This window comes from Phaseolus vulgaris, chromosome 1, assembly GCF_000499845.2.
Source record: "Phaseolus vulgaris cultivar G19833 chromosome 1, P. vulgaris v2.0, whole genome shotgun sequence".
In the NCBI taxonomy this organism is placed as follows: domain Eukaryota; kingdom Viridiplantae; phylum Streptophyta; class Magnoliopsida; order Fabales; family Fabaceae; genus Phaseolus; species Phaseolus vulgaris.
In genome coordinates this window covers 37393484-37407263 of record NC_023759.2, presented here as the reverse complement: position 1 = coordinate 37407263, position 13780 = coordinate 37393484, and the positions used below count along the sequence as shown (strand labels likewise).

The 13780-nt window shown below is 42.5% G+C and overlaps 1 protein-coding gene across 1 annotated transcript; it reads left to right on the top strand.

Annotated features, from left to right (window-relative positions):
• Window positions 1–1765: 1765 nt before the first annotated feature.
• Window positions 1766–2326, top strand: LOC137815999 (uncharacterized). Its single transcript, XM_068619105.1, has one exon. It carries the CDS (start codon window positions 1766–1768, stop codon window positions 2324–2326), a length of 561 nt encoding a protein of 186 aa, XP_068475206.1.
• Window positions 2327–13780: the final 11454 nt, after the last annotated feature.

Genomic DNA, 13780 nt, shown 5'->3' with positions numbered 1-13780 from the left:
CCGGAGAAAGTGATTTTCAGATAAATAAGCTACACGTTTTAGTCAATTATACTATCTGTTAGTTGGTTTTTTTGTTGTTCAGTATTAATAGAAATATTTAAGAACATTTTAATCGATTATTTAAATGTCTTAATCAATTATTCTTTTAGACTACTTAAAAACTCATCTGATTGCTTTTTGTTTTAATCCATTAACAAAACTGAGTCTATTCTAAAACATATAAAGAACAAATTAATTGATTATATAAAATCTTAATTAATTAAAACAAATTTAAAACCTTTTTCAACCTTTCAAAAACAAGTTTTATGATTGAGGTTAAGATTATGTTGTGTGCTAAACTGAAATTCTTGTGATTACTTAATGTGCAAGACTTACAAAAACATACAATGAAAACTATAACAAACTATACAACTTTAACATCATCTTCTTCAAACATCATCATCAAAACAACTTAACTAAAACTTGACTCTACTCTTCAAGTTCAATAATATATTTTTCTCTCTCTTCTTCTCCTATATGCAAAATCACCATCATTTCTTTTCTTTGACTTCTCACTCTAACCTGAGTTACTAGAAGTTCATTTTTTTAGTGATCTAAATGAAATTACTACATATTTTAGAACAAAACATATCCCATTTAAAAAAAACTATATGTGAATTTAAGTTTTTTTAAAAACTAAAATGTAATAATTGAAAAAATATATATTAGTTAGTGTTATAACAAATATATTACATCAATTTAAAGTATAATTGATATAACATCACACACATATTACATCAATTTTAATAGTAATTGATAAATGATATAATGAAACTGTACTGGGATGACCGACCGGTCTATTGACCCAGTCAACCTACGCAGCCAGACCCCACCTTAAGGTACGAGGTCGACCACGTGGCATATGTGGCCGACCGACATAAGATGCTCAGATCAAAGGTTGACCTGATTAGCAAAGGTTAACCCATGATTAGGAAACGACCTAATCCAACCCTAATCGCTAAACAACCCCCTAATCCGGCCCAACAGCAAGGCCCATCAAGGTAATATAAATGTCACGCATTCCAAGGAAGAAGGTACGTCATTATCTACAGTATTCTAACCTGCCGAATACTATACCCCACTGACTTGAGCGTCAGAGTGCCATCTGTAGGTACCCCACCAGTCTGAGGAGCCGTTCGGCGAAGAAGGTAGAAGGAGGAACGTGAGAAACGACTGACCGAGTGACACCTGAAGACAATAGTTCTCCCGGTCCCCAAACCAGTTCGAGAACAATTGGTGCCCACCATGGGGCCGAGGAGAGCCAGAAGAAGTCGTATCAGTAGATGGTATCAACCCGTAGCATGGCAAGCATGACCGAGGCAGATCAAACAGCAATGATGATGGCCCTTCAGAAGGAGTTGGCAGAGATGAAGAAAGCGCATGAGGAGGCCGCTAAGAAGAACGAAGAGGAAATCAAAAACCCCCAAGAAGAAAATAAACGAATGAAGAATCTGTTCGAAGGGGTACCGTCCCTCGCCATGACCAACCAGGCCGGCAAGTCCTATGCCACCGGCGCCGGCCTCCAAGCCGAGAAAGAGACGAAAAATGACTTCACTCTGGAGATGGATGGGGATTCCCATCCTAGCAAAACAGCCAAGATCGGCGCCATCCCTTTACTGACCGCATCATAGATACCCCCCTGCCGGACAGATGGAAAGGCTTCAACAGGGATTGGTACGATGGGACGACCGACCCCGACGAGCACGTGGACGCATACACAACACACATGAGCCTGTACACCACGGACGACGCGGTCTTTTGTCGAGTCTTCCCCACCTCCCTAAAGGGAGGGGCTCTGAGCTGGTTCACCAAGCTCCCCGCGAATTCGATAGATTGTTTCGAGACCCTAATAGCAAAATTCGATGTCCAGTTCGCAACAAGCCGCCCCCACCATCTAACATCCATAACGCTAGTCGGCATTTGCCAAGAGAAGGGAGAATCCCTCAGAACGTTCATCGATCGGTTCAGCAAGACCGCTATGAGCATTCGCAACCTCAGCCCCGAGGTGGCAATGCACCACATGTTGACCGCCCTTAGACCCGGTCCGTTTGCCGATAGCCTGTGTATGCAGCCCGCAACTAACCTCGATGACCTTAGACGCCGAGCGGCGAAATTCATGCAGCTAGAAGAACTCCGCGAATTCAGGAACAACGCCCGGACCGAGGCAAGTGGAGAAAAGAAGGAGGACAAGGAACGACAAGGAAGGTCACGGACTGGTCGGGACCAAAAAAGGGACCACCGAGGACCCCGCTTCTCCCGCTATCCGACTCATGCGACCAACACATAAAAGACCTACAAGAAGTCTTCGACGCCCTGAGAAGGGTCAACATGCGCCTCAACCCCGAGAAGTGTGCGTTCGGCGTAGAAGGTGGCAAATTCCTCGACTTCATGCTCACCCACAGAGGGATCGAGGCGAACCCTGACAAATGCAAGGCCATAACGAAAATGAGAAGCCCGAATAACTTGAAAGAAATTCAGCAGCTGCTCGGCCGGCTGACAGCACTGTACAGATTCGTTCCTCGCCTCGCTGAACGGATTAGGCCAATAGCCACAATGCTCCGCAAAACTTCGAAGTTCAGTTGGAACGAGGAATGCGAACAAATCTTCGGTCAGCTCAAAACATTCCTATCATCGCCGACCGTCATAAAAAAGCCACGTCTGGACCTACCAATCGTAGTTTACTTGGTCGTGTCAGAGGAGGCGGTCAGCGCAGCCCTTGTCCAGGAAATGGACCACGAAGAATACCCTGTATACTTCGTTAGCCAGACGCTCCACGCAGCCGAAACCAAGTACCAAATGATAGAGAAAGTGGCACTAGCCCTGGTGCTGACTGCAAGGAGGATGCGCCCATACTTCCAGAACCATGAAATCAGGGTAAGGACCAACTATCCTATATACAAAATTCTATTTAAACCCGACCTTGCAGGACGAATGATAGGGTGGTCGGTCGAGCTTTTAGAGTACGACATCAGGTACGAATCGAGAGGCACCATCAAATCCCAATGCTTGGCGGATTTTGCCGCCGAGCTCCCCAAAAACCCAAAAACCTCGGCCGAGTGGGTCCTCCACGTGGACGGCTCATCCAACAAAACGGCTTGTGGCGTCAGGGTCGTCCTCGAGGGGCCTGGGGACTTGCTGATTGAGCAAGCCCTCCAGTTCTCCTTCAAAGCAACGAACAATCAAGCAGAGTACGAGGCCATACTGGCCAGCCTCAACTTAGCAAACGACTTAGGCGCATGAGAGGTCACATGTAAGAGCGACTCCGAGCTGGTCGTCAGCCAAATTGAAGGAGAATTCGAAGTCAAGAAGCCCCTCCTCCAACAATACTACCTCACGGTTTGCAATGTCATGGCCAAGTTCGACACGGTCGTAGTCAAACACATAACATGACAGGAAAACGAGCGTGCCGATGCACTTTCACGTCTGGCATCTTCTAAAAAACAAAGCCATCACCGATCGGTCGTCCAAATGCGACTAACACAACCAAGCGTAGGTGACACCGAATGCATGACGGTCACCGAGACTCACACATGGATGACCTCGATCACCCAGTACCTAGAACACGGAACATGCCAACCGGGGGAAGAAAAAAGCATCCGACGGCAGTGCGCACGATACACCATGATCGACCAAGACCTATACCGTAGAGGGTACTCAACACCACTCCTAAAGTGCCTCACCAAAGAACAATCTCAATACGTGCTACAAGAAATCCACGAGGGAGCGTGCAGGAGCCACTCCGGGGCCCGAACGATGGCGGCCAAGGTTATCCGTGCGGGGTACTATTGGTCGACGGTTCATGGAGATAGCGCTGACTATGTCAAAAAATGCCAAAAATGTCAAGAGTTTGGCCCCCTCCACCATCGAAAACCAGAAGAACTGCATAGCATGACATCACCCTGGCCGTTCGCCATGTAGGGGATGGACATCATCGGCCTGTTCTCACCAGGAAAAGGCCAAACGAAGCACTTGCTAGTCGCGGTAGACTACTTCACCAAGTGGATAGAGGTCGAACCCCTAGCCACCATCACTGCTCGAAATGTCCAAAATTTCGTGTGGAAGAACATAGTGTGCCGATTCGGCATACCGCACTCGATAGTCTCCGATAACGGCCGACAGTTCATCGACCAAGGCCTCATGACTTTTTACAACGACCTCGGCATCAAATCCCTCACGAGCTCCGTCGAGCACCCGCAAACGAATGGACAAGCCGAAGCCACCAACAAGGTCTTGTTGAACGAACTAAGGAAGGGGCTCGACACTGCAAAGGGAAGATGGACAGAGGAGCTGCCCGAGGTCCTGTGGGCATACCGTTGCACCCCGCAATCCACTACACAAGAAATCCCCTACAGCCCCACATACGGCACCGAGGCCATTATACCGGTGGAGGTCGGGGAGCCATCCATCCGACGCCAACTCTTCGACCTATCCTTCAACAAGGAAATTTTGGCAGTCGGCCTCGACCTCTTGAACGAGCTTCGAGACAAAAGCAAAATACGAGAGGCAGCATGCAAGCTCCGAGCGTCAAGAAGGTACAACTTGAAGGTCCAGCCCAGAAGCTTTTACCAAGGCGACCTCGTCTGGAGAATGTGCAGCAGCGCTAGGAAGTCGGACGACAAGTTCTCATCAAACTGGGAAGGACCATTCCGAATCCGAGAAGTAAGAGAGGGGGGGCTTATCACTTGGAGCAGCTATCGGGAAAAATTGTACCTAGGAAGTGGAATGCCACGCACCTAAAGTTTTATTTCAGCTAAGCATGAATAAAATACACGCACTCTTTCCTCGCCCGACCTATCCATTAGTCGGAGAGGTTTTAACGAGGCGTTTCCTACATGGTGTATACAATGAACGACACACGGTTCGGTTAGGATGTAGCCTTATCCGGCATACCCTCCCGCAACCCACACGGTTCGGTCAGGATGTAGCCTTAACCGGCATACCCTCCCGAAACCCGTATCTAGCTCGGCCAGGATGTAGTCCTGACCGGCATACCCTCCCGAAGCACACACAGTTCGGCAAAAACGTAGCCCCAACCGGTACACTCCCACACACTGGGCCTTTACTTCAATTAAATTAAGTGGCCAATGACTTCAACAAACAGTTAAAACAATACCGATCGGCCTTAGTTAAACCTAGGCGACAGTTGGTCTTGTTCAAGTCGAATTCGTCACACGGCTTGTTTCATTTTAATCCGATCAAGTTCGCCACAATCACTTGGTTGATTTTATAAACTAACATATCGCCACAACCCGACCGAACCTTTGGTTGACTTTACTTAGTTAATTTTAACTCAGTTTAAAATTATTTACCCCAGTCAATTCGGCTCCTCAAGGCTCGTTCGTCCAAAAACAATGTAAAGCAATTAAAGGAAAAACCATTCTATTAAACAAAAGAGGTGGGGGCCACACCCCGGCCCCAGGGGACAAAAACTAAAAGCCCGGACGTCCTAGTCTACAATATTCAAGATAACATTGGAGGGATCGGCTTCAGCTTCATCAACAGGATGGCCGACCGCCGCAGGAACCAAACGGCCATCGACAACCTCCATATCTTGGTCAAATCGACCAGAAGGGGGTGGGCCGCCGTAGAGCACTTCGGGTTGGCGGACGGCAAGGTCAAAACTCTGCCCACTAAGAACCATGGTGTCCTCCATGGTCTTCAAAACTTCAGCCTCGGCCGCCTTCTTCCCCTTGTGCTCGGCCACGGCTTCCTCCTCCATTAGGGTAGCCCGACGGTCGGCCGCCTCCAATGCCTTGCGAAGAAGAACAACCTCCGCGACTTTGTCGGCATCGGACTTCTCCAGCTCGGCCAACTTGTTCTGGCGCAACTCCAGTTCGGCCGCTTGCGCACACAACTGCTTTTCGTAAGTATTGTTGGCCTCCATGGCCTACTTCAGGTTTTGCCCGGCCTCCTGAAGCTCGTGCTCGAGGCGCGACATGTCCTCGACTCGGCTCCTCCGAGCGTCGGCCCCCCGGCGGGCCAAGACTAACCCTCGACATATCATCTCGATACCGCCGTCAAGAAGATTGTCGTCGGGACCGACCTTATCTCCCCTTCGATGCTGGGAGGCAACTTGAAGCTGACGGCCCGTGAGAAGGACCGATCACCCCCCACCAACGCAAGCGTTGAATCGCTCGAGGAAGCCAAGGGCACCGCCACCCCCGTCGAAATAGGGTAGTTAAACTCATCGGTGGGTGGAGAAGTGGGTCTAACCGACCGAGCTGGAGGTGGAGTGGGCATCTATCCCACCGCCCGCACGGTGTGGGCAATATTGCCGCCCTCGCGGCCGCGCTTCTTGGAAGGCCTCGCCCGGGAGCCCTCTTCCACCCGGGGCTTGGCGCCAACAACCCCCTTTTTCTCATTTAACTTGTTCTTGAAAGATGCAGCATGCCGACTGCTTGGGGTATCTCCTTCTTTGCAATTTCTGCAAGCAAAACAAGAAAAGGTCGGTCAAAACAAAAAGCAATAAATAAGATAAGACAAGTGTTAAACAGCATACCCTCAAAAGCCTCCTCACGGTCGGTCGCATTGTACAGCGACATGAGCGGCTGAGTGGGGAGCTTCCTGGGAAGGATATCGAACAAAGAAAAAATAAGACGATCATGCTTGCTCGGATATGCCGGCCTCGGCCAATCCGTTATCTTTATTGGACTCCTCGACCAAAACAACGGGAAACGAGGCTGACCGACCTCGTCAAAAAAGTAACGTGTCCCAGCCGGCTCCACGTCCACTTTAAAGAACTTCTCTTTAAAGTTCTTATAAGAGGCCGTGAAGGGCTTGAATAGCACGCTACCCGCCCGGCTGACCAGCGATTGCCAATTAGCAAGCTTAGCCGGATATGACGAATAGAAATGGAGAAAACAAGAAGGGAGAGGGCGCAACCCAAACTTCTGGCAAACGATGCGAAACGCTTGCATGGACGCCCACGAGTTGGGGTGAAGCTGGGTCAGAGCCACATTGATCTCCTTCAGGACCCCGGCCGTGAAGGCATCAAAGGGAAGGGACACATGTAGGTCCGCAAAAAGACAACTGTACATAAAGAAAAAGGGAGGCTCGGTGGATGACCGCTCCTTGTACACACGATCCTCCAAAGAACAAGGACCAAACACCAACAAGGATTCCTCGGCCGAAGCCTTCAAAACAGGAACCTCGTCCAAAAACTCGGCGATGGAGGTATCGGTATAAAAGGAGGACGACACCTCACACACTCGGGGATCAACCCAAGCCGGCCCCACATAGGGTCGCGGCCGCTCCAAAGGGGCTGAATGGTCCGACGCATTGCCAGCGTCTTCCCTCACCAAGCCCGGAGAAGGAAGACCCTCCACATCTCCGATAGGGGAGGCTCGGCCAGAGGAAGAAGAAGAGGAAGAAAATGATGACGAGCAAGCAGGAGGAGATTTAGAGGGAGAATCCGGACGCGAAGAAGCAGACATGACTAAGCTTGGGACGAACGAGGAAGGCAGACTGAGATCGGTTGGTTGATTCGAGGTGTCGGAGCTCAAACAAAGATAACGCGTAAAACGCAACTGTTCCCAGCCCTTATTTATAGCCCGGAGAGATCTCGGAATTCCAAGCGTCACAAAACCACAACCGTTAGATTCGCTCCATCCAACGGTCCATATCACTTGGCGCCCAAAAAAACTCCTCATAAATGCGCGTCACGTCAATCGCTCAGACGCCCCCAAAACATCACTTCACCCATCATTACGTGAGCCGCCCGAGGCCTATACTTCAGACTCTTCGGCTGTACCACCTCTCGAGCCTGTGAGGCAACTGTACTGGGATGACCGACCGGTCTATTGACCCGGTCAACTTACGCAGCTAGACCCCACCTTAAGGTACGAGGTCGACCACGTGGCATATGTGGCCGACCGACATAAGATGCTCAGGTTAAAGGTTGACTCGATTAGCAAAGGTTAACCCATGATTAGGAAACGACCTAATCCAACCCTAATCGCTAAACAACCCCCTAATCCGGCCCAACATCAAGGGCCCATCAAGGTAATATAAATATCACACATTCCAAGGAAGAAGGTACGTCATTATCTACAGTATTCTAACCTGCCGAATACGATACCCCACTGACTTAAGCGTCGGAGTGTCATCTGTAGGTACCCCACCAGTCTGAGGAGCCGTTCGTTAAAGAAGGTAGAAGGAGGAACGTGAGACACGACCGACCGAGTGACACCTGAAGACAATAGTTCTCCCGGTCCCCAAACCAGTTCGAGAACAAAAACTATCTCTTTTAACTTATTTATGAAGTCATTTATAATCTTTTATTTTTTTCTTTTGCTTCTTCTTCTCCGCACATGCAACATCATCATCCACTGCTTTCCTCGCATTCTCACCTTCTACATTTTCACGAGTGCCCTCTCACCTCACATACAATGATGTCACTCTTCTCTTTCTCTTTCACTCGTGTTTATTGTTGTTGGCGTTATCACTCCACCTTTGATTCTGTTAATGGAAAGCATACTACGCCTGTTACGTAGTGAATGCCTTTTCCTTATGTTATCAATAATGCGTCTCAGTGTCATCTTTTCCTTTGGTTTCATCTCCCACTACCACTGTCTCTCTTCCACATGTGCCAATTACTAACGCCTATCCCATGCTCACTCGTGCCAAAACTGGTATTTTCAAACCTAAACTTTTTAGTACTTTTGTTTTTTATGATCTTTTTGAACCATCTACTTATAAACAAGTTATGGCTAACCCTCATTGGCTTCGTGCCATGCAATCTGATTATGATGCTCTCCTACAAAACAACCCTTGGACACTCACTTCGCTACCTTCTCATGCAAATCTTGTTGGGTGCAAGTGGGTCTCCTAACGGAAGTTCAACGCAGATGGTTCTCTTCAACAATACAAAGCTCGTCTTGTTGCCAAAGGCTTCCATAAACATGAAGGGCATGATTTTTCTAACACCTTCAGCCCTGTTATCAAACAAGCTACCATTTGCATTGTTCTTACGATTTCTCTGTCTTCCCGCTGGTCTATTCATCAGATAGATATCAATAATGTTTTTCTTCATGGCGAGTTGGATTTTCCTGTGTATATGCAACAACCTCCAGGGTTTTTCTCCACTAATTCATCTCAGTTTTGTTGTTTACAGAAAGCTATCTATGGTCTCAAACAGGCTCCACGATCATGGTTCCAAACACTCAACCACTCTTCTCCAAATGGGTTTTCTTTCTTCCAAGAGTGATACCTCTTTGTTTACACAATTTACTTGTTCTTAAATTTTGTTTATTCTTATTTATGTTGATGATATCTTGGTTACTGGTAGTTCCTCTATCTTGGTGCACGATTTTATCCACCAACTTAACTCTCACTTTGCTCTGAAGAATCTTGGTTGCTTCCGTTCATCTTTCACAGTTGATGAGCATATATTTATTCACACTCAATAACTTTAACTATAGATTATTGGACTATAATAATAAATAAATTCATTTTTTTAATTAATATTCATATAATTGGGTTTATTTGGCCTTAACTATTATTTTTGTTAATTTTGTGTTTTTAGAGTAAATAGTCTAAAGAAAGTATCTACCTTTGTGAATGAGAAAAAAAATATGCAAAAGTCAAAGTTTCTTCTTGAATCAAAACAGAAAACAATTTTTTAGGGGAAGAAAGAGAAAATAAAATCTACAATATTTCAAAAACAAAATTGGAAACAAATCTTTTGCAAAATACAAGAATTCTGGAAAGTTAGAAATTGTTAACAAAATCTAAATTACAATATTTTCCCAAGATCCTTAGAACAAAAAAGCCTATAAAAGGACATAAGCATCAAGGAGAAATGAGAAAGCTTCAGAGGGTTTTCTTAGTTTCTTTTCTTCTTTGTAATTCTTTTGTTTTGCCTTCGCATGGAAGGCTAAACCTTTTTGGTTGATTCCTTTGTAATTTCTCATTGAGTTTTGAGGTTTTGTTCAATAAAAGTTTTGATTTTTAATTCTCTATAGCAGTTGCTTAATATTCTAATCTCTTAGAAAATTGGTTTTTGTGAGAGGTTGTACTTGAATGCATGATTGAGAGTTTTCCTTGTCTTAAATTTTGATTTCTTAGGTTCGCATTGTTCTAATTAATTTCTTGGGCGCATGATTCAAGAGAGAGCAGATAAACATTCTCATGGTGTATACACATAGAACAAAATGGGTATTGATTAAACCAGTAGACGCATGCTTTGCCGGTGAGTTTCAGTTGAATTAGATTGGTGCATGTTTAATTTGGTTTAGCTCTGTTGGAGGATTGAAAAAGGAATAATCTTTAGACAACCTGTGAAGAAATCAATGGTGGAAGAACTTGGGGATTAATCGCTTTTTATTTTCTGTTTTAATCTCTTTTCTATTTTCAGCACAACTATCTCAACCCTCTTTTATCTTTATTGTTATTGCTAATTTTTATTGCTTGCAGATAGATTCTAAACACCAATATACTAATTTCACTATTGGATTCGTTGGGAGACGACTTGGGGTCATCTGACCACAATTATACTATCATCTCTCTAGTGTTAGACAAGTCTACGCTAGAATCATATTAATTTGACAACAAAATGACAACTATCAACAATTTAAATATATTCATTATGCTATGCCACAACCTACACCCATGATTTCCTCTCTTCGCCTTATTGTTGATGGTTCCACATCCGCTAAGGATCTAACCTTTTTTCGTTCTATTGTTGGTGCCCTACAATATGTTACTATCACTCGTCCAAAAATATCCTTTGTTGTCAATCGGGTTTGTCAATACATGCACCAACCTCAGTTGAGTCACTAAAAAGCCGTTAAACATATTTTGTGTTACCTAGCTGGTACCTCCTCTCATAGTTTCCATCTTTGTTCCTCTCCCACATTCTCCATCACTGACTTCAGTGATTCAGACTAGGCAACCGACTTGGATGATCGCAAATCTACAATTGGTTACTACTTCTTCATTGGTCATAATCCAGTTTCGTGGGTTTCAAAGAAGCAAAAATTCGTTTCTCGTAGCAACACAAAAACAAAATATAGGAGTGTTACGAATGCCCTTGTGATGACTTTTTATGGCAAGTGCACCGCATTGTCAGAAGTAATAATGTGTCCCTAAGGACGAATATCAAACCCACAAGGAACAATTGAATAATCAAGTAAAATATTCACTAAATATAAAACAAAATAATAAAAGTTTTTTGGAATTTGTTATGACGATAATGATTAATAAGAAAACAAGTCAAAAAGTTTGTTGCTTCAATTGGAAAAATAGGGATTGAGTTTCATCTTTCTCAATCTTTTGTATTTTGATTAGCATGACAATATTGTGTCCTTGATTGATGTTGATGCCCATATAAAAATCATTTATATTGATTTCTCGCATATAAAATTATTAAGATGCTCCCTAAATATCGATTACTCCCATATTTATAAAAACAACTTATCCTTAAGACTAGACGTTGATAACAATTAACATTTGAAATCTATTCCTAACATTCAATTATGTTAAGCATTATCGTTTATGTGAGAACCTTAGAAGTACTTTTCCAGTCAAATCTAAGATTTTAGATCATGGTAAACCAAGTATTACAAACGAAACAATAATACCAATCATCAATCAAGAACAAAATTTTGTGTTTAGATATCACCTCAATACACAAGAGTTTGAATAGATTACTCCAAATCAAAAAGGGTAGAATTAGCCACACATGATGACTATTACAAGCAAGGAGAGCAAGAAAAGAATATCCAAGACGTTTTTCCTTGATGACCGCTTCTCTAATGTTTCTCACACCTTATATTCTTCCAATTGGGTTACAATTCACTTAATGGTGTTTCCCCCTCAATCTTGCACACTAGGATTGTGCCTCAAGGCCCCTATTTAACCTAAATTGTTTGGGCTTAAGTATATTCTCGCCTAAGCGAGATTGAGCTCGCTTGAGCGAGTAAAACGTCGAAATTGAGCAATGCTGCTGAAGCATTATCGCTCAAGCGAGAAAGGACTCGCTTAAGCGAGATGCTCAGTTGGGATTTTGTGATCTTGTGCGTACCGGGGCCTTCCAACTTTCCCTTCTTAGCTTATATTATTTTCCTTTTGCCCAATCATCTCCATTCTCCCATAAAATCCAGAAATTAACACAAAATTTGGGAATAAATCGTTCTTATTCAAATAAAAATAACAAAATATGTAAAAAGATATAAATTCATAAATTAGGGGTTATTTTATACTTATTTTAGCAATTAATATTAACAAATATATATTTTAATATGAAATATTACTGAAATTTGACACTTATCACCTTGCTAACATGCTTTGGATCCAATTTCTATTGCATGAGCTTCAGATCACTCTTCCTATGCCAAGACTGTATTATGATAATCTGAGTGTTGTTCAACTTGCTCAAATCTCATCATGCACTCTTGCTCTAAACATTTTGAATTGGACTTACACTTTTTTAGGGACCATATTCTTGCCAAGAGTCTGCTTCTCATTCACTTACCGTCTCAATTTCAGGTTGCATACGTCTTAACCAAGCCTATCTCTGGCTCATATTTTTTTCTTTAAAATGTAAACTTAGGGTGTTTGATAAACCTTCCCACCTAAGTTTAAGGGGGGTTGTTAACGAAAAGCATACTATGCCTGTTACATAGTGAATGCCTTTTTCTTTACCTGTGTCTGTATGTGCCAATTGATATAGAAATAATATTTCTCTTTCCTTTTCTGCATATTACCTTTCTTTTTCTCTCTGATTGTTCTGTTACTCTTTCAGATTCGTTCATCAGAATGTTGATTTCTTAATCATTAGCTATTTATTCTCAGGGTACATATTTTAGTGGCAATTCACTTTTAATCTTTCACACACTAATTTTTGTTTTCAATATATCTAAATGTTTATGCATCTTGATTTGTAATTCTCAAATTTTTAAATTCTCATTTATAGTGTTTGAGGTTTTGAATCATTTATTGTGTTTGAGGTTTGAGATTTGAACAATTTTTATTTTTTTTTTAAATTTAGGAACATTTTTATAGATATGGATACCATGTTTCTTGCTACTATTCTTCATTTGGTAGAAAGCTTCAAAAACATCATATTGTTAAAAAACCCTACATTTACATTCTAGATTAACAAGTGTTAATGTAAGTTATATCATGTTTTATATTAACTCTTAATACAAATAATGTAAAATATGAGACATTCATATTGATTATAATTTAGAGCTTATGTACAAATGAATTTTTTACATTAGTTATTAATGGAAGTAAAATATTTAAAATTATACGTGTAAAAAGTTTATTTATATTAGAACAATGTGAAAATAATAAAAACAAACTTATCTATAAAATGTTTGTCGACATAAATTAACACAAACAAATATACAATAATAGTGTGCATATATACATCCTCTCACGCGGTCTCTCTATACATAATTTTAAATTTAATTCAATTTTGATATGGGTAATACATTATTTTTAATCTCAATATAAAGATGATAATTATTTATGAAAAGAGGTATTCTCAAGTGTTATATATATATATTATTTCTATTTTTAAAATTATTCTTATTTAAAACGTCTCTTATATTTTATTATTTGACAATTATTTGACTTTCTAATTATACTTAAAGTTTTATGAGAGTTGGATGATTTAAGTAAAAACGGACTGAATAAGAATCTATTCAGAAGTCTGACTTTAAAATGTTTTAAAAAAAGCAAAGTAATTTTGATAAACCTAAATAAATTATATAAATATATTAAAGAAATTGACATA

Coding starts and splice junctions, on each gene's coding strand:
- LOC137815999 (XM_068619105.1), top strand. CDS start 1,766: ATGAGCCTGTACACCACGGACGACGCGGTCTTTTGTCGAGTCTTCCCC.